Source organism: Primulina eburnea, chromosome 11, assembly GCF_022965805.1.
Source record: "Primulina eburnea isolate SZY01 chromosome 11, ASM2296580v1, whole genome shotgun sequence".
NCBI lineage: Eukaryota > Viridiplantae > Streptophyta > Magnoliopsida > Lamiales > Gesneriaceae > Primulina > Primulina eburnea.
In genome coordinates this window covers 6,795,058-6,816,583 of record NC_133111.1, presented here as the reverse complement: position 1 = coordinate 6,816,583, position 21,526 = coordinate 6,795,058, and the positions used below count along the sequence as shown (strand labels likewise).

The 21,526-nt window shown below is 34.6% G+C and overlaps 1 protein-coding gene across 11 annotated transcripts; it reads right to left on the bottom strand.

Moving 5' to 3' along the window:
* Positions 1–1,482: 1,482 nt before the first annotated feature.
* Positions 1,483–14,250, bottom strand: LOC140804189 (uncharacterized). Of its 11 annotated transcripts, none has more exons than XM_073160042.1 (7): positions 13,789–14,250; positions 10,304–13,650; positions 10,108–10,179; positions 9,878–10,007; positions 6,596–6,867; positions 2,281–2,383; positions 1,483–1,711 (listed from the first exon to the last, which is right to left on the bottom strand). In XM_073160042.1, exons 1-2 carry the CDS (start codon positions 13,955–13,957, stop codon positions 10,397–10,399), a joined length of 3,423 nt encoding a protein of 1,140 aa, XP_073016143.1. In that variant the 5' UTR covers positions 13,958–14,250; the 3' UTR covers positions 1,483–1,711; positions 2,281–2,383; positions 6,596–6,867; positions 9,878–10,007; positions 10,108–10,179; positions 10,304–10,396. The 11 variants fall into 11 exon arrangements, with proteins under 11 accessions (XP_073016143.1, XP_073016144.1, XP_073016135.1 ...); XM_073160043.1 differs by having other exon boundaries at positions 9,878–10,002; XM_073160034.1 differs by having other exon boundaries at positions 6,596–6,897; positions 10,108–10,167.
* Positions 14,251–21,526: the final 7,276 nt, after the last annotated feature.

Genomic DNA, 21,526 nt, shown 5'->3' with positions numbered 1-21,526 from the left:
TTTTGTACTTTAAAAGAAATAGATTTGTATGATTTTCCCAACTTAAGAAATAATCAAGTTTTGACCGGGGATGTTTTTGAGCTGGTTCGAATGGATTCGAACTAAATTTTTTGACTGGTTCCGTTTAAAAGAGTTATTTCAACAAACCAGTTTGATTCAGATACATATATATGAAGAATTGAAGAAGTAAACACTTAGAGACCTCATATTAACAATTTGTTAAGTAGAAAATCCTGTAGGAAGGTGAAAACCATGAGACCCTATTCCATTCAAAAGTTTACTAATAATTCAACGTCCCCAAAAGTGTATGTTCCTTGTGTGCTTCCGTAGTCTTAAGTATGTAATTGGATTCACCAGCATGACTCTTACCAAACCCATACAGACAAGCTGATGCACGTATGTTTGCTATGATCCAAGTTTCGTCGCCGTTGAGTAGCCTTCTGACCGGGAGGTATAGAGTTTCTAAAACATTGTCGAGACCACTGAAAATGGCCAGTTCAGCATCAGCATATCAGACTTGCTGTCAGCACAAAAATCATTGTTGTTGGACGCAACTATTAGATATGTACCAAAATAGTCCTGGACTGTATCCTTACATTGCATCCAGAAGAAAAGTGTTGATTATAAGACCTATAATGCAGGGACGAATCTATGATATTAAAGAAGAGGGCAAGATGAGGTGAGGAGGTAGCTTAATGGATTTATGATAGCAAAAAATCAGTTTTGAAAAATTAAATGTAAAAATCCAGATTTGTTTTTGTATGAGTGGGCAATTGGGTCCGCTAGCATACTTTTAATTTGTGTATGGATTTTCACATGATGAACTTGCTGAACTTTTGCAGTTCTAAGTTATGCTCTTGCTTTAGATATGACTGCAAGGGAGATCCGATCGGCTGCAAAGGTTTGCATTATATTTTCAGCTGCAGTAATCCATTCCTAATCAGTTGTATATGAAATAATTTTGAATTATTTTCTTAGTGTTGTTTTACTCGTTTTGGTGCCATCTTTCTTGTCCCTATGCACATTTTTGAAGTATTTTTACCTATTTAGATTCATTCTAAAGTCTGCAGGAGCAGGACTTCCTTGGACCACAGCTAAAGGCAGATACCTTCACGCCTATCAGCTCTGTTGTAAGGCTGCTATCAGTATATAATATCATCTTATATTACGTGATGGATGGTGCCACTTATCTTTAAGGTCCACTATGACTATAGCCCGGGGGTATCACCATTCGTTTCGGTTTTAACTTATTTTTACACAAAAGAACTTAACCAGAAAGCTACTTTTGTTTAGTGATTGTCAAAGTTCTTTGACATGCCCATATGAAATGCATTGATGAATTCTTCTTTTGTAATCGTCCTGGAGACAATTCTGGTCATGTTGCTACATCACAGTTGTTCTAGTGATAGTTAAACCGAGTAGTGTGTTTTAGTCCCATAGGCCATAGATCCATGGGAGAAACTATTTAAACGATAATTGTTTGAACTCCCCAAAGTGTCAGATGCTCCATTTTTATTATGTAATAATTCAGTTCGCCATTTACCGAGTTTACTCTTCATTCTCTCAGTAAATAGTATATCTGACTCCCTAACCAACTGTGTATCAGTTACATCTCTCAAGATGGATGGCGAATCAGAAACGTCATTCTGGTGTACTGAATCAAACCTTCTCAATGCTTCCTCCTCTTGGCTTCTGGATAAATAAGATATTCCTGAGATTATTTAAGAGAGAAGAAATTACCAAATAAAAGAAATAGAAGACGCGAAGGAAGATTCTCCAGGATGATCGCTTTTGTATAAATTTAGAAGTCGGACTTCAAGTTCTGGAGGAGCAGCTGTAAAATAAAGTGGATGTTCCTTGTCCAAATTAAAGATATATCAAAAGCAAACAACTAATGCATCCATTAAATCATCATTTCTATTTCAAATTTCTTTTTACATATATCTTCCAAATAAACTTAATCTGCATATGATAATTTGTAGCTCAAAATCAACACGCCTTCTACAAATTGCTTTTAATTTATTAAATTGAAAATTACAATATCATCTTCTTTCAGTAAGAATGGGAAAGAAATAAAGGACAGAAGAGATCCGGAACAATTGTTAGGAAGCACGTCTACAATAAACTTCAAAACACAGCATTCGAGCTGCTTATGGAAGCTTCACTATTTTCATCGAAGAATTTCAATCAGTAGACATAATCATTTAACAAATCATATGTCAATATAGCATAAAAGCTTGTCACCAAGTTCAAGAGTAATAAGAAGAGAATCCAACTCACCTTCAAATATACATGCATTGAAATTAAACTGGTATTTTGCCAAGAATTCCAGCGAGGATGTCTGGAACAAGAACTCAAAGGATGAACATTCACCTGGAGTTTCCTGTTGAGGAAATATGTAAAAATTGTACCAGTCAAAGCAGCAAAAATGTGGTTTTAACTACCATCTTGATGCAAGTGAAATATATTCCATCCAGCCGGTATTTTACAATTCTAAAACAAAAAATTCATATGAAAAAGGAAACATCATAGTCGTCAGAGGCACAAGATGGAAAACACTTCTTGTTGTAGAGAGATGCATGAAGGGATGATACACAAGGATCTACATATTTAAGGAAATTTCATCACACCACATAGAGCTGCTGGAAAATTCATGTGAAAAGTCAAAGAAAGGAAAACCATTCACCAAATAACGTAGAATCCAATGCTGAATCAAGAAACCTCTATAGCCATATGGCAAGAAAATGGGATTTCTTATAGAAAAGATAGTCACATTCTTGAAGTAGTTTGTTTAGCACATTTACTATTGATATTCAAAAGAAAAAAATCGGTCGAGGAACTGTAACTGCTATGTATCTTATCGATGGAATTCAAACCAAAATTCTTCAACTCAAATTATCTTATCAACTCTTTAATTCAAAAACCCTCTCCATTCCTTAAGATGATCACCACATTTAAGCTTCCTTTACTACTTCCTCCTAAAATATTTTGGTGTGATGTGTTTGTTTATAATTCCAATCCCGATAAAGGAAAATTTAATCCAATAGCAATTAAGGGCGTCTTCTTGGGATATTCTCTTTCCCAAAATGGCTACAAATGCTATTGCATGTCACTCAGCATTAGTATGCACTTGTGACACCAACATTGTGAGGACTCAAAAGTTTTGCACAGTGGATAATATTGTTATTATATGTGATGTTTCTCATGGAATTGACAGCCTTAAAAGTAAATAGTAGATAGGGGGAGTAAAAGATTTGGGCCACCTTCAATAATTGCTAAAGGGAATAACTAGAAGCATGAAAGGAATTTTGTGCATCAATTAATGTACATCTTCATTATTGAGAGAAATGGTAAAATCAGATTGCAGCCCCTCAAGGACACAACTAGATACCCCTGCACATACGTAGAGATATCAACATCTACTAGCTAACTTGATCCTACTCTGACTGTTATAGATAACAATGTCAACATTGCTAGACAATTTATGCATTCTTCCACCTTGAGACAACTATAAGCAATGAATCAAATTCTACGGTGCAAAAAAGGTACTCCAGGGAAAAGGTTACAACTCTCTAGAAAGAATCAGCAAAGAAGTGTTGAATGTTATGCAGATGTAGATTGGCAGGAATGCAGGATCAGATGACATAATGCCCACCACTAGATATTGCACCAATGTGTGTGTGTAAAAAGTCAATTGCCGGAGCTAAAAGCAATTGGTTATCGCTAGAAGTAAATGGTCGTTGAAATGGATTCTCCCTTCTTGTTATTTCTTTACCTGCTACTCGTAAAGAGGCATATACTAAAAGCTCATACAAATTTCTAACGAAACTTTTGCCCACTTTCTATCTTTAGTCTTTCCAAAACTATCCGATAGCAACTGGTGCATTTGATCTTCGATCAAAACCAACTGAACATTTGGGATCCATACGGTATCAATTTGCTAAGGACAGAAACCAAACCAACCAAATGCATTTAAACAAATTGAATTAAACAAAATGTCAGCCTCTAATACCCGTGATTGTATACATGTATTACTCAATCTATTCGGGACAAATATGAAAACTAATATTCTAAAATTCAAAGATACTTCCTTTAAGAAAATTAACCTCCAATACTTTGATAATTTCATAAATTAACATAAATCTCCAAATTAAATCCCGAAAAACTTACGGATGGGCGACGAAGGAGTGGGCATGAGGGTCCCAGCGAAAGGGACACACCCCAAACTGAACGACAGTGAATTTCTCGGCGGAATCTTTGACTTTCAGGTACTGTATGTCGGCTCGGTCAAACTCGAACGACTCCCGCCACGATGCGCAGGTGAGCCCCGTCATCTCCAAGTCGATAGACACGAAGCCTGCTTCCTTCACGTGGCGCCGCAGCTCGGCTAGAGCCGGTTCGAAGTTCGACTTCGTCACATTGTTCAGCCCCGTGTTCGAAGCCGGTGAAGCCGAGGGCGCGGAGCAGATGGAGCGGGTGAGCGGTGGCGTACGAGTTGATGGCCCGAACCAAAGAGAGTTCATTCATTCTCTCTGATAACTCATTTTCCAAGCCCAGAACGCTGACATAATACTTTAACCTTAAAAAAATACATGGCTTTTTTCAGAACACTTCTATATTTTTTTGGATGTTCATAATTAAGATTTTTACTCACGAAATTATAATAAATCACATGGTGATTCTTGAATGGCAAGATCTGCTGTGTTGATGAGAACTCTAAATATCGATTGATTCAGTTGATACAAATCAAACGACGATCATATGAACGGACATATATTATAGATCTAACTTTATTTAATCATTGGTACCAAACAACACGACTCTGTGTTTTGATCAGGTTTATGCCATTTGATGAGCTACATATGAGTCTCCACTTTGTTTACACATTTTGTAGACTCTATCTTAGTACATTGAAACGGGAAGAAGCACATCCTCCAACCCGTGAATCACAGTACACTTAGGAGCATATATATCTAACATACATATAAATATATCAGTTCTAATTGTGAATTTTCTAATATACCCTTATTCATTAAAGCTGCAAATTAAATCAATGATTTTTTTAATGGGTTCTTTTGGTAATTCATTGTACATCTTAAATGACTTTGGACATTAATGCATATTGAATTCATCAATCTACCAATGGTTTTTCTTTGTTGCTACTAAAATTGGTTGCTAAAATGAGTTGATTTTTTCATGGTTGTTAATGAATATTTAATATTTTTATCTTATCTTTTTTTTATTTTACATATAAATACATCACTTTTATAACAAGGTGATTTTTAAATATGAATTAAGAAGCATCATATTCTTTTTATTTAAATATGTCATTTTGTTTTTGTGACACTATATTTTGCTTTATATATATATTTTTTTAATGTTTGCGGATTTTTTATATCAATGTTCATAGTGAGTTTTCTGTGAAATGGGTCAACTATACCCGTATTTACAATAATAATTAATATTTTGTCATAAAAAATAATATTTTTTATTAGTGAATCAATATGAGATTCGTCTAACAAAATGACTCGTGAGGTCGTCTCACAAAATTAAGTATGTTATCTTATTTATATATCTATTTTATTTAGCAAAATCACAATTGATATTTAATTTAATAAATGTTTACTGGTTTTATTTTAACATTATTATGATAATTTAGTTTATTAAGAGAATTTTATTTGACAATATTTTGTCTATGTTTACTTCATTTAAGTACATCGTGATTTTGGTTTTGATAAAATTCATTATTATGTTATTTTTATTATTTTTCAATTGTGAATTATATTATATTTTGGTTGAAAAACATATTTTTAAATTTGAGAGAGATTTCATTATGTTATAATCACGCGGAGTGAAAGTGTCATATGAATAAATGAATATATATGATTTATTGTCATAATATATTTTCATTTTTTGTGTTTTATATATATTTAGATTGATAAATACTCATAAACAATATGTTATTCGATTTTAAACATTATCTAAATCTCATTATTATATATTTCATTATTAGTTATCTACGTGCATCGCACGTATACATTCCTAGTATATATATATACACAACACCTACATCACTACCTACATTGTCGATATGACGGAAAATGAATTCCAGGATTGCAGCCAAAACACAGACGTTCTGTAGTTTTAACATGTCTGATTCTGAGTATTGCTGTGGAAACTATTACACCTCCTTGGTGGAATTATCGTCTTGTGGTCAATGACCAATAATTCACAGGTCCACTTCTCTCATTCGAATAATTGTATTAAGTGCAGTTCACAGTAGTCACAAACTGTTGAGCTTGGAACTTGTGTCACCATAATTTGAGCCAGATAAATTTTCACGCAGCAAGCTATAGTACATGCACGACAGGCCATTTCAGACAAACAACAAAGAATCTTTTTTAACCATCTTCAAGGAATCAAGGCATGCAACAAAAATCAATCCTTTCACCAAAGCGGACAGCAACCAAAGTATGCACTGCAAACACGCAAGTAAGCAAGCGAAGGAGTGAAAAAAAAATGGCAGAAACATGTGACTCTAACCGATTTGAGCAACCAAACCCAAATTAGGTGGTGGGAATGAAGATGTGGATACCTCAATATACTTATATTTCCATCCAGTCCACTTTTATAGTAGGAGATCCTCTTGGTTTGTCGCCGGTGAGCTTGCTTCAATTTTTTAACCATCTGGAAATGTTGTCGGCTTTAAATTACATCAGCTATGAAAACCCCGCACTTCATCTCTCTTTGTTGCTGGCAGATGATCTTCCTCACGGTAGCAATATTATAGGTTTGTTTTGGGGCAAGTCATCTTCACACAGCACATTGGATGCAAATCACTTCCCTCCTTAAGGATTTTTTCTCATTCTACAACAGTGTTTCATACCAGATCCGTGGCTTCGATCAGAAAGTACAAAAAAGGAGACAAAATTGTGATATAGGATCTGCTATCTTCAAAAATATATGTGCTTTGTTGGATGTTTCTTTGATAAGTGTTCTAGTCTCACCTCCAATTATTTGAAAATGTATTTGTCTAAATTAAATAAATAGAAATGTTAACCCAGTTATTTATATCTTGAATCAAATATAATTACTCTGTTAGAATAAAAATTATTTTATTTTATTTTAAAATGTATATATAACAATAACTGAGTTTTTAAAAAATTTGAAATCCTTCACCATATACAAGGTATTTTAAAGTAATCCTATTTGAAAATCCATGTCCAACCTAAAAAAGAATTTCATAAAACTTGTATTTAAATCCATGTTTTTCTTTTTAAAAAAAAAAACCTCCTCTATTGTTATATATCCATTGAAAATAAAGCAAGTATTATTTTAATGGAATAATCATGTGCAATTAAAACTATTACAGGGTTTGGTGGCCAGAGTATATTTCAAATTCTTAAAATTGAGATAAACATAATATTACTTTGAGGAAAAATGTGAAAAAAAAATAATTAAATAATTACCATTTTGTATTTTTCAACTTATTTTAAACAAAAGATTCATATGGATTAAAATTATATGAGAAGTTAATTTCGATACAACTACATAAACACACGGTAGTTACTTATAGCAAATCCAAAATCATAATATACAATATTTTAATATTTATATCAAATAAACGTCCAACAAACCACATATAATTTCTAAAAAGAAAAGAATTATCTACAGAATGCAGCATCCAATTCAAGATGTAATGTTGAAATTACAAGATCTACAGAGTAATATTTGTTTCGCCAAAATATAAAAAAAAGGTACACTTGATTTTTCGCTTGTTAGTCTGTAACTCGAATTCCATGTGATAAGAGTTGGTAAGAAAATATACTCATTCTCTTCTTCACATCTAGAAGTAATTCCAATTACTTGAATTTTTCAACATCATCATTGATTAGTTTTTTAATAACCTTGAACACTTGAGTGCCTTTAAATCCAACTACACTTGAATCAAACACATGTATATCAATGTTGGTAAGTTTTTTTCTGCTTCTTTTTTACTTGCAAACTATTAAAAGGAAGTAACAATCATCCCAAAGACCTAAGCTAGAACACCTTTTTTTTTCCAACTGTTAGATATTAAATTTCTTGAGCTCGAATGGCGTGATCGTTTTGACACTTTTGTGTATCATTTCTAGTTTTGATTTGTCTCTTTCTCTTTGTGAAAGAAATCTTTTTATCATTTTCAATCAGGATTTGTGTACTTCTTTTGCCACCAGTTAATTTCTATTTGTTTTATTGGCTTCGAGACTTGGACGTAGGACTCCGTTTAGTGTTTTTTCGTTTTATAAAAGTAGCAATTAGTCATCATCTTCAATCTTAGTTTTTATTATATTATGTGACTAAATTCAATTGTCCACTAGAGCAATATAAATTCAATTAAAATTAAAAATTCAGCATATGTATGTGACTAAAAAATTCAAAGATGCCCCACTACTTTTTTATACCTCTATCATATTTGAACTTGAAATTTGAAATTTTTTCCTCATAATATAATGGGTATAATTTAATTTTATATTAAATCTTTAAGTTATAAATTTATTTTACCCCAATGTAGTTAGAAATTGGTAGGCCAAACAAATAATTTGTTTTTCCCTCATCTATCCCTAACAAATAATAAACTTTACGAAAATACTCATATTGAGTTTCATGATATAACATAAAAGTGAGTATAAAAGTCTAATTTCGACAATGCATACTTGGAAAACAATGTCATATATCCACACTTTGATAGATATATAGTATTTTATATACTTATCTCAATATATTCATTCCACGGTTTGTACTCCTCTGATGTAATATCAATCATTTTCAGTTCCTCATCCCGTTAACATACTCAGCTATTGAACATCTCTACAACACTATAGCATTTATTCCAAGCATTTGAGTCTAATTTCATATTTTCTTTTGTCAAATTGATATGTAACTTTAAATTTAAATATGTGACATCAACCTGCTAGGTTTGGGGGATCCCAATTATGTCCATATTTATTTTCTTCAGCCATTAGGTCAGCCAAATGGTCGTCCACCTCTCCATGCATATAATGCCTTGATAAATTAAATTGTTTCTTATGCTACCCATGGGCAAACTGATATGTGAAATATGTTGTGCTAAATTCTAAACAGGTTAAGGATAATTGTCAATAATCAATTTGTAAATACTCATCAAATTTGATATTTTGTAGGGATTATTAATTTTTTGCTTATATTGTTTGAACCTCAAATTTTTTTGGTTCCTTTTATTGGCAATGTACGAAAAAATCCTTTGATTTATGAATTTAAACTCTTTGGTTTTCGACCTAAAAAGATTGGGTACTTCTATGAACATTATAATTACATATTTCATCCCAATTATTGATATGAAAACCATTTTGGCCGTCTTTTATTGATTTTTACATCAAATCAACCTCAGGGGAACAAAATGTACACCATCACATTCATCATCTCTTACTCCTACATGCCCATTTAGATCTCCTCCTGTTAAAATCATATCGTTGGTTTTTTTGTACTACCTCATGTAGATCTTCTCGAAACCTATATTTGGTGGCTTTATCTAATCCTACTTGAAGTGCTTATTTGCTAATCATGTTAATATTTTCTGTTGCTACTCCTATCTTGAGAGCTATAATCCTTTCTCCCTTCCTAAGTACTCCTGCTACTCCATCCTTCACGAACTATCTACATTTGATACCTACTCAATTTCTTGTTTCACTCTCTCTTGTATACCATGGCATGACTTATAACCTGAGTTCTCTATCATCTTTGCCCTCTCCCAACCTGTTTTTCTCTTGCATACGCAAAATATTAAAAGATATTATATCATATGAAATTCATAAGAATATTTATAAGGTGAAAGATCATGTGCAACTTAGTAGCTTACCAGGCTTTAGCTTCTAGATTTTTCTCACATACAAATAGCAACCAAAGAAACCCCTTAAACCAATATGCATATGTAAAGCCTGATCTCCCGCTCGTAGCCATAGTCAAAGCAGATCAAGGTCCTCTCTGAACTGCATGAATAATAACATAATCACACGAAAAGATTGAGTGCATGAAATACTAAACTATTGAACATATTTTAAAGAGCCACAAGCTTATCAGTGACCAAACCTAGAAAATGAGGCTCTGCCTCCAGCCAAATGTCCATTTGTTTCAGGCATTCGCTGATAACTGCATTAAGGACTGGGATTAAAAAATTAACTAGGAACCCCGAAATAAAATAATATGTTGTGTGTGTGTGTGTTTGTTTTCCATGCACTTGCATATGTCATATAGACAAGATTCAAGCTGAAAATACACAACAAACCTAGTTTCAGCAGTAAAACCAGTCTAGTTTTTGGAAATCCACAAAATCCCTGTCTTTCAAATAAACCATAAGAAGTAACAATTCTAGCCAGTATTAATGGCACGGCACTTTCTTTGGTCTTCGTCTTATGAGGTGTATTGTTTTCATGACGTCAATCAATTTTCCTTGCCATCCTTGGGTAGTTGACTTCTGACTGACTAATCCTCTTTCCTCTAAATCTGTCAATATGCTTTCACCCATCGCAGTATTATTTTCAGAATAAATAGCAGGGACGAGAACAGAAAATGTTGTGATATTGGGGCAGATGCCTCTTTGTCTCATCTCCTCGTACAATTTAAAGGCATGAGAAGTATCATGTATTTTACAGAGGCCTGTTATGAGAACATTGTAAGCAACAACGTCGGGATTTGCTCCATGAAGTTCCATTAAGTATTTCACATTCAGTGCCTCAGAAAGTTTACAATCTTTGCATAACTGATGAAGTAAGGTCGTGAAAGTTGAAACTGTAGGAACGAGTAGGCCCTTCAGCATACAATTAAGAAAAAGAACTCCCTCTTGTGTCTTTCCACGCAGCACAAGCCCTCGAACAATGGCACTCTGTGACAAACGGCACAAAATGAGATCAAGTTCTTCCAGCTCATCTTTCAGTTTCAATGCTCCTTTTATATCTCCAGATTTACACATACTTTTGATCAAACTGCAGCATTGTCTAGAAGAAGGAATAAAACCATTATTCAGCATGTCATAAAGAAGTGTACGACACTCTTGGAAACGAGATACTTTCTTAAGCCCACTCAAAATAGAGGAGAAAATATCTGCATTTGGTGAAACCCCAACAGAGTTCATGACATTTAACAAGTCAAAGGCCTTCGCTACTTCAACTCTCTCACTATACGCAGTAATCAACAAGTTTAACGTTAATTGATCTGCTGGAATCCCCTGAATGATCATCATTTTCAAAAATTTGGCCCCAACATCCAGCATACCAGATTCACATAGCATGAGAATTAAAGAGTGGCATGTGAACTTATCAGGAAGAAAACCATGTCTTAATATGCTTTTGTATAATGCAAAGCACTCAGAAATATTATGGCGCTTTGATTGCCCATGTAGGAGGATATTGAATGTTGCCAAATTAGGGCACAAACCTCTACCATCAATCATTGATAAGACATTGTGTGACTTAACCACCAGTCCCACTTTCGAGTGCGCATCTAAAACTGCATTGAACGTAATTATATCAGGACTGAGACCCCGTGCCACCATATCTTTAAAGAATCCAATACCCACTTGCGGATGTCCAATTTTAACAAGACCATTGATGATACATGAATAAATAAACTGGTTCGGAGAGACATTTACTCCTTTTAGTCCCCTTTCCAACAGAAGAATTGCAGTAACAACTCTTCCAGCTCTACATAAACCAGAAATAAGACAACCATAGGTGTAACTGTCAGGAAGCACATTATTTTCAATCATCTCAGATAAAAGGGTTAGAGCTAGTTTGAATTTACCAATACTACATATCTCAGCCAGCAATGTGTTGTAGACAACAATGTCCACAGCATAAGGAATGTTTCGAAGTTTACAGAAGAATTGTACTGCCTCTTTAACATTTCCTCCTCTACACAATCCTTTCAACAGATTTCCATATGTGTAGAAGCTAGGCTGATGACCTAAACAAGCCATTTCATCGAACAATTCAAATGCTTTTAATCCTTCTCCTATGTTTGCATAGCCACCAATAATTACATCATAAGTGATGGAACAGGGAATTAGACCAATTTTATGGATGTGATGCCTAAAAACCTCAGCCTGTCGTACATATCCCCTTCTGCAAAGAGAGGATATCAGTAAGTTACAGATGAAAAGATCAGCACAATGACCACTCTGATGCATGGCTGTGTACACTTTGATTGCTTCAATTATCTCACCATGTTTGCAAAAGTTGTAAATTAAAGTTGAATATACAATGTCGTTAGGTCTGTTTCCTGATTTGTACAGTTTACAGATTATTTCCTTCACGATATTTACTTTTCCTGCCCTACAAAATCCACTTACAAGTGCTGAATAAGTAACAATGTCAGGATTTAACCCATCATTGAACATTTTACCAAGTAAATGTACAGTTTCTGTCAGCGCCCCATTTCTGCATGCTCCATCTATTAGCATGGTGTACATCATACAATTAACATCCATTCCTTCCAGTTTAATCCAATCAAAAAGATCTTTTGCCAAATTAAACTTAGCATGCTTGCAGAATCCATTTATAATCGCTCCGTAAGTAACCTCACTAGGTTTCAATCCCATTTCACACATTTCTTCCAAAAGTTCCAACGCTTCAACAAAATTGCCTGAACGACAATGTCCATGGATCAAAGCATTGTAAGTGATGCAATTTGGTAAAATGTTAACCTTACGCATTTGGTTAAAGATCTTTCTGGCAACTGCAATTTTATCCTCTTTGACAAACCCATTTATAAGAATATTATATGTCACTTCATTTGGAATTATCATCCTCTTCTGCATCTTTTTCGACAGTAAATACCCTTTGGCGCTCCTATTATTTTTACATAAATTGTCTATAAGAATATTATAAGTACACAAATCTGATTCCATACCCTTGCAATTCATGTGATTCAACAACTCAACAGCTTCTTTATACCTACCATTCTTACAATACCAGCTGAGCACTGTATTGTAACTAACCACACTGGGAGCATAACCACTCTCCTCCATCTTCTTAAGTAAATAACCAGCCTTCTTCAATTTCCCTTCCAAACAAAGGGCATTTAGCAATATATTGAAAGTTCCAGTATTTGGACATATGCCTTTCGCAAGCATTTCCCCAAAAAACAACCACACGGGCGCAGCCAGGCGCATTTTTGCCATAGCTGCAAGGATCATATTACAGGTAAATACAGATGCCAGAAATCCCCTAAAACCCATCAAACGAAAAATATTCAGAGCATCTTTAGTTGCTCCCTTCCTTACATAGACCCTTATTAAGAGGTCAAATACTCCAGGGTTAGAATCACACATACAATAAGTGTCCATTAGAGCGGAAAAAACTGAGCTTGATATAGAACACCTTCCCAATAAATTCATTAATATCGATCTTGCAAAATCATACATTCTCGCTCTAACAAGAATGTGGACCGTAATGCAGTACAAGTAAGTTATTTGAGTGAACTCCAAATCTTGACGCCTCACAACCCACTCCAAGAATCTCAAAGCCAACCTTCCATGAACAGGCCTCAACGGCCTCATTTTATATTTCATGAAATTCAACGACTCCCAACGACCAATTGTGAGAATTCTATATATACTACTAACCATTTCTTCACCTGTTTCCAAAAATCACCAAACAATCACAATTATTGACGTAGCTGTTACTGTAGCAAGAACAAGCTCGTATGAAGAGCAATGGGTAAGATTACAGATGAAGATAGTCATAAACATCAAAAAGAAAGAGAGACAAATACCAGGCAGCTTCCGCGTGTTGTCTGGTGACATGCATTTGTCATCATCCCACAATTTTTTTCGAAAACCTTTGTGGAAGCCCAGACGGGAGAAAGCTCTGGTTTTCGATAATTTTTTGCCGTTAACACAAAATTTTGCGGTTGTCTTAGAGCTCCACCACAGTAAACTCATACTGATGTTACCGCTTGCAAATTGCAACTCTTTAATTTAACTTCACGGAAAATCCCTGAAGCTAGAGGCTCCATGATTGTATATGTACCATTTTTATCGAGATGATTCCAAGGAATTTAAGAAAGGCAAATCGCTTCTATTGATAAACCACCAGTTTCCCTTGAAATTAACATAGAGAAAATCAAGAACGAGTACCACCGGAAAGAAACAATTTTCAAACCCATCAATATGATATTGTGAGCGGTAGTAGAATACGACGAGGGAAATTGAGGAAATTGAGCGTTAAAAGTGTTTATTCCATAAAAGGAATTTTCGGTCCAAACTCACGTCGAATATCGGCCAAATTTTTTTACTATAACATGAAAAAAAATTAATTTTTTACCATTAATAAATTTTTTTTTTCAGATTTACTTCTCTACGAAATTTGGAATAGATCAATTCTTTGATTGTAATTTAATTTTACAATCCATCGACTCATGCTCAACCCACGCTCACACGACTAAAAATGAGACTCATCAACCCACGCTCACACGACTAAACATTGAGGCTCAACTTATTGAGATACATTAAACATTCAATTCATAATAAACATGGGTTGACTAAACATTATGCCCTATTGGTCGAGTGAGTGGCTTTGCATTACATTTGGTAGCATTTCTGATTACTAAAACTCAACACAAGCATATTACAATCTCTGTCAATAAAATAAACAAAACTCACTTCACTCAAACTCCACCCATTCTACCACAAGCACATTACAATAACCTACTCCACCCAAACTCAACCCACTCCACCCACACTCCACCACAAGATCATTACAATAACTTACTCCACCCAAACTCAACCCACTCCACCCACACTCCACCAAAACTACACCACAAGCACATTACAATAATTCACTCCACCCAAACTCCACCACAAACATATTACAATAATTTTTTCCACCCAAACTCCACTCAAACTCCACCCACTCGACCTAAACTCCACCACTCGACCCATTCCACCACAAACACATTACAATCTCTGTTAAGAAAGGGATAAAACTCAACACGTTAATAAAATTGATTGTCTTTAAATTCAAACAAATTGCTAGCACTCAACCAAATCTTCTACCAAATTCTACAATAGAAAGAAATTTGTTTTGTTTTTTTTATTCCACGTCTTCTCTTGATCATAGGGGGCAATACTAACAAACGCAACATGCTCGACCCACTCAACCCACGACCCATTTGAAATATGCAACAAGACTCTACCCTTGCTCTGATATGAATCTGGCCGGACATGACATGCTAAATCTTGAGAGTAGAGCCAGACAACTACGTTGACAAGATTATACAATCAAGATTCGAAGCTTCAAAGAATTCGGCATGAATAGCAATGAAGTTGGAAGACATTTCAGTGTTATTCAAGTGCTAAATTATAAAGAGGATGTCAAATCAAGACCCCAGACCCGAGAGCTCCGCACTAGGGCGGTAAAATATCTAACCCGAGCGTGTGCCTGGCACGAGGGCGGTAAAATGTCGTGCTCGAGCGCCACGCTTACTGCACAAGAGGACGATTTCCAGAACCCTCCGTGCCCGAGCACGCCCACCTGCGGAAAAATTTATCTTTACCTAATTTAAAGTCTTAAATTATTTGGTAACTAGATTTTCATACTTTTAAATTTGTAAACAATCTATACATGAATTTATCATTGTAAACAATTAACATTGAGTTTTAATATAATTTTTTGAGTTTTTCTCTCAAATTCAAAGTTGGCTTTGTATATATCTTTGTGTGTTTCTCAAATCAAACTTATCAAAGTTTAACAATTTGTGACGTTTGTCGATTGTTCTTCACTCCGGTTGTCAAAGACGAGTTTTTTGAAAGTTCGTTTGAGATCGATTGTTATCTTCGTGAATATTTGTTGCTAGGCTTTTCGTATATTAGAAGTGAATATCGCAACAATTATTTGTTTCAAAAAGATCGGGATACCATGACGTTCTTTGTTTCCTCGAATTGAGGGTATGACTCCGTTTTTGAGTGCGTTTGCTTTTCGTGATTGATGAATCACATCATTTGGTATCGGAGCTTTTGGTTCCCTTTGATTCAAGTAAGCTATCATTGTTATTATCAGATATGTTTATTCTTTTGTTTTGTTTACAAATCTGTTTGTTCTATCATTCTTTCGTGAATCTTGCGATTCTAGAAATTTTTGAGTTGTGCTTATTTTATATTTTTTCTTTTTTCGAGTGCACAAAGAATTCTTTTGCAATCCAAAAAAAAACAAAAATTTGAATATTTTCCATTGTTTAGTTTTTGAATTTTGTTCTATTCTCTTGTGGAAGCCATATGCATATGCCTCTCACAATTAAAAAAAAATCAAATTTCTTGCAAGCGTCGTGAAGTTTAAACTTGTGAGTTTGATGTACACAAGCTACAAAACATGAAAACATACCCTACGAGAGAACTCTCAAATTGAGTGAAACAATTGAGTGCGAGCGTTTTATTCAAGTGCCGTGTGAGGTTTTGTAGTAAGGAAAAAAAAGAGTGAAAATTGAGTGGATTTCGTTGGAGTGACTAGTGAGGATTTGTGGTGAGGAAACTCTAGTCTATATTGTTTTCTACTAAATTTTCTTGCAGATACACACGTCTGATGATAGACAATTTCAAACAATTCTTAGACAGTTTGATAGGATGTTGGTGAAGTCATTTAGGCCTTTACGTGAGGAGTATAGGCAGTGGGAAGAAGAGGAGTTGTGTGTTAGAAAGTTGATGAGAATAGTAGAGGGTGGAGAGCCAAAGGGAATGAGAAGTTATGTCTAAATCATTATGATGATGGGCGACATGACAAGAATAGTGGATTTATAAGTCGAGGAGAGTACAGGAGAAGTGATACTAAGATGACAATTCCATATTTCCTTAGGGAAGTAAATCTGAATGAATATCATGATTGGGAGGAAAGGATGGAGTGTGTTTTTGAGAGCCTAGATTATACAGATGCAATGAAGGTAAGACGAGCTTGTAGTGAGTTTACTGATGATGCTACTACTTGGTGGGATAAGTTAGTACTAGTAGAAGACGATGTGAGCATAATAACCCTATAGTTATGTGGGATGAGATGAAAAGAGTGATGAGGAAATTTGTTCCAAATCACGATAATATGAGAGGTGGTAAGAGAGATGAGCATGGCTTGTATGATGATTCGGTTGCACCCACCTGGCGGTCCAACAGAAACGAGAAAATCGTGGAAATGGCAATGGTTGAGTCGAGGCATGAAGATACAAGGCATGAACATCGAGGTACCTCTAAAACTTTTAGTCCTCATACAGTTGATATTAAATTTTGTTGGTGTCTAAAAGTTGGTCATAGTATTAGCCAATGTATACGTGAGGAGATGGCAGTAATAAAATCGTCAGTTGAGCTTAAATCTCAAATAGAGGTTGAGGTTGTAGTTGAACATGAATCTGAAGTTGAGGTTGTTGTAGCACTTGAACATGTAGTTGAGATTGCAGTGGAACCTGAATATGAGGTTGTAGTTGGGAAAGTTGTTGATGATAGTATTCCACTAGTTGATGAGTCGAATGATGTTAAACGATATACAGTGGATGCTAAATCATTAGATGGAGAATGATTGCTTAATTTTTCTACTATGGAGGATGATAGTAGGCAAGGAGCAATTATTGTACATCAATTTCTTGATGAACAAAATGCTTCATTGGTACAATTGAATTCAAATGTTGTTCTCAAGGATAAATTGAATTTCCTTAAGAGTGAAAAAGAATTCAAAATGGCCGAAAGAAAGAAAGAACAAAAGAGTGAGATGACCATCAAAAGAAAAAAGATGAGATGAGAGAAAAAGAAAAAGAGGCCAAAATAATTTGAAGGCCCAAAAGAGTGAGATAGAGAATTGTTTAGCCTTGCATAAACCCTTTCATGTACATTTGTACAAAGTGGTTTATACTCATTATGATGATATGGCCGGTTCAATCTCGAGCACTGTTATTTCTTCTTTGCAAGATTTTGAAGTTATCATTACGAGGAGACAAACGGGTCTTGTTGAAAGGAGAACCCAATGGTTTGAGCTTCAAGAATGCATGTGCAATCGCGATTAGGTAAAGTTAATTGCAAACGCAACATCTGGGAGGTATGGTATGCTTCCTTACCTTAATTCGTTGTTGTGTTGTGATCAAGAATTTGGAGTGTGTTGAAAATGTGATGTCTAAGGGTCTAACTGTAAATTAAGGTTTTTTGTCGAGGAGCCATGGAAGTGAGAGTGGTGAGGCGTTGATTGAGTTAAGCTCAAATGTTATTGATTTTGATTTCTCAAAAGCTGTCAAATTGATAAAACTTTGTCATAGTCATGAATTATATGCATTATGCTCAAACCTTTATGATTTGTTAAATGAATACATGATAGTACATTTACTGTTTTCTATTTGCATGATTTATATTTGGTTGTGATGGCTTTGATATATTGCCAGTTGAATATGGTAATTTCTTCATTCATGATTAATATATGTTTCAAGAGAATAAATTTTCCATTCTATATCATTGCATGGGCTACGTGATAGTGAGGAGTATTATGGTGGTTTTAACTTTGATAAAATGCATGATTATATGTATTGGTTGCATATGAAGAGGCATATTGAGCGAGATTATAAAACACGCATTGCATGAACTATATCTTATTCCTATTGAACTATGGTCGTACAAGTGTATGGATATTATCCTTGTGTTAACTAGGTCTAAGAAAGGGAGAAATCTGATATTTGTGATACTTAATGATTTTTTATCATTTGATGTCATTTGTTATTTGGTGTATGTTGAAGTTTATGAGTTGATAGTAAAGGCAACCACGACGTTGTAATTTTGAGTTGGTTTGATGGAGCCAAAGATAGTGCCTACAATCTAGTGTTGAAAGGTAAGCATGTTGATAATATAATTCTTTTTATTAATAACGTGCTTCGTTTTTGCGTAGGTAGCCAAGATTTGACAAAAAAAAATTAAGATGGGGAGAGTATGATATGAATCTGGCCGAGCATGACGTGCCAAAACTTGGGAGTAGTTCGAAGTTTCAAAGAATTCGGCATGCATAGCAATAAAGTTGAAATACATTTCAATGTTATTCAATTGCTAAATTATGAAGAGGATGTCAAATCAAGACCACGGACATGAGGGCTCCGCGCTAGGGCGGTAAAATATCATCCCCGAGCATGTGCCTGGCGCTAGGGTGGTAAAATGTCGCGCCCGAGCATCACACTTACTGCACATGACAACGATTTCCAGAAACCTCCTGCGCCCGAGCGGTAGAATCTCGTGCCCGAGCGCACCCGCCTACGGAAAAATTTATCTTTACCTAATTTAGAATCCTAAATTATTTGGTAACTAGATTTTCATATTTTTAGATTTGTAAACAATATATACACGAATTTTATCATTATAAAAAATTAACATTGAGTTTTCTCTCAAATTCAAAGTTTGATTTTGTATAACATTTGTGTGTTTCTCAAATCAAACTTATCAAAGTTTAACACTTTGTGGCGTTTGCCGATTGTTTTTCAGTCGAGTTGTCAAAGAAGAGTTATTTGAAAGTTCGTTTGAGATCAATTGTTATCTTCAGTAAATATTTGTTGCTAGGATTTTCATAGATTAGATGTGAATATCAAAACAATTACTTGTTTCAAAAATATCGAGACAACACGACGTTCTTTGTTTCATCGAATCGAGAGTGTGACTCCATTTTTTAGCGTGTTTGCTTCTCGTGATTGGAGAATTGCATCATGCTCGATCCATTACACCCATGCTTGACCCACTCAACCCTGCTCGGCACATTAAGCACATTGCTCGACCCACTCACACTTCTACCCAATAAACAAATTGCAATCTCGAAAGAAACTTATTTCTGTAAAATTGTTTCAATATTACTACTATACAAATTTTATAGTACTTACTTTTCTCACAAATCTTCAAATGATATTTGATTATATTTTGTTTTGTATCCTTTGAGGGAACACAAAATTAGCGAGAATGGAAAGAAAAATAGCTAGAATGAAAAGAGATAAACGACTGAACTGAACTGAACATGTGAACTAGAGCAATTAAAAAATATTTTTTAAAAATTCAAAACTTAAATCTAACTAATTAGTGAAGCTAATTAATGATCTCACATACATAACAAAGTCAACTCTCTTTTCTTGATTTAAAAAAATCAAACTCCCTTCTATATAATTAAATTTTAAATGAATTATATATTTTTTATTGACCTCAAGACAAGCCTAACCTTTATTTTTTAATTTTCCGGAGTTTGACAAGTAACCAAGCAACTAGTATCTAAGGATGACAATGGGACGAGACGGGGTGGGGGCGGTTTGTCATCTTCTTCCATGTCTCCGAATTTCATCTTTATCATCATACCTATCATGATTCCTACAATTAGAACAACTGACATATATCATCACAAAAGCATTGGGAAAACATTGACAATCTTAATTTAACGTACAATCAGCATTGGGAAAACACCGATTGTTCTAAATTTCATCTTGTTTTCGTCGTTAATATTATGTATCTCATCTAGACGAAGCGATGGTCGATCTCAATATGTTTAGTCAGCTCATCAAACATTGGATCCGCAGCATTATGAAGGGATTCTTGGCTATCGCAATACACCTTCATGGGTCATGAGTGATCCTTATCGAGTGCTGATAATAACTCTTTTAACCATTTCAATTTGGAAAGACTCGTTGCCATGGACCGATATTCCGCCTCAGCATATGACTACGACACTGCGTGGTGTTTCTTAGTCTTCCATGAAATCGGTGAACCTTGGTCGGACAAAACATCTCGTCAAAGAACGACAAGTGGACATCATGCACCCATTAGAGTCGCACCAAGCATAAAGATGTAAATCACAATCTGATCGCAATAGAATTCCTTGTCCAGGATTCTCTTTCAAGTAGCGTACAATGTGATTCGATAAATAAAATTTTTGTATTGAATTTTTTATATTGTAAAAATTGTTATTTGATTATACATGTAGCATTACTCATTTATAAATAGATTTGCAGTTGTCCCACAATCCATGGCATATAAACTCTATATTTGAGCCTTTTTTCTGTTGTGTTTAGTTTTTACAGAACAATGTTATTATGGGAATAAGTAAATAGGGAAAGAAATTTATATGTTTTGGTGAGTAAAATTTGTTAGTATATGTGACATGCTTAGTTATATAGTGTCATCAATTTTGTCAACTTTAGTAGTTTAATTAACATATGGAATATTTCTTATCATATCAAATACAGATGTTGAAACTAAGCATATCTTAATGACCTTGCACGGTACACAAAAATATGTTAATGTTGCTGTTCTTGAGATCCAGAAGCAACAGGTTGTTAAAATTAAAATTTTCTACATCAAACTCAGCACAAAAAGGAAAAAAAAAAACAGTGTGTCAGGAGTTAGATCCCACCGTGAATAATGATAATGAGATGTATAAGAATGTGATCGCTAACCCAAAAGATCGGCAGACTCGTGGCTATTACATTGTGTTCTCCAGGAGCACTGATATTTTCCAGCTTTGAATTTTTTTAT

What these genes read in the sequence shown, in the direction of transcription:
- LOC140804189 (XM_073160042.1), bottom strand. Translation starts at nt 13,957, where the DNA reads ATGAGTTTACTGTGGTGGAGCTCTAAGACAACCGCAAAATTTTGTGTT. An exon ending in CAACACGCGGAAGCTGCCTG is followed by an intron (nt 13,651 to 13,788) that starts GTATTTGTCTCT and finishes TTTTGGAAACAG; the next exon opens with GTGAAGAAATGGTTAGTAGT.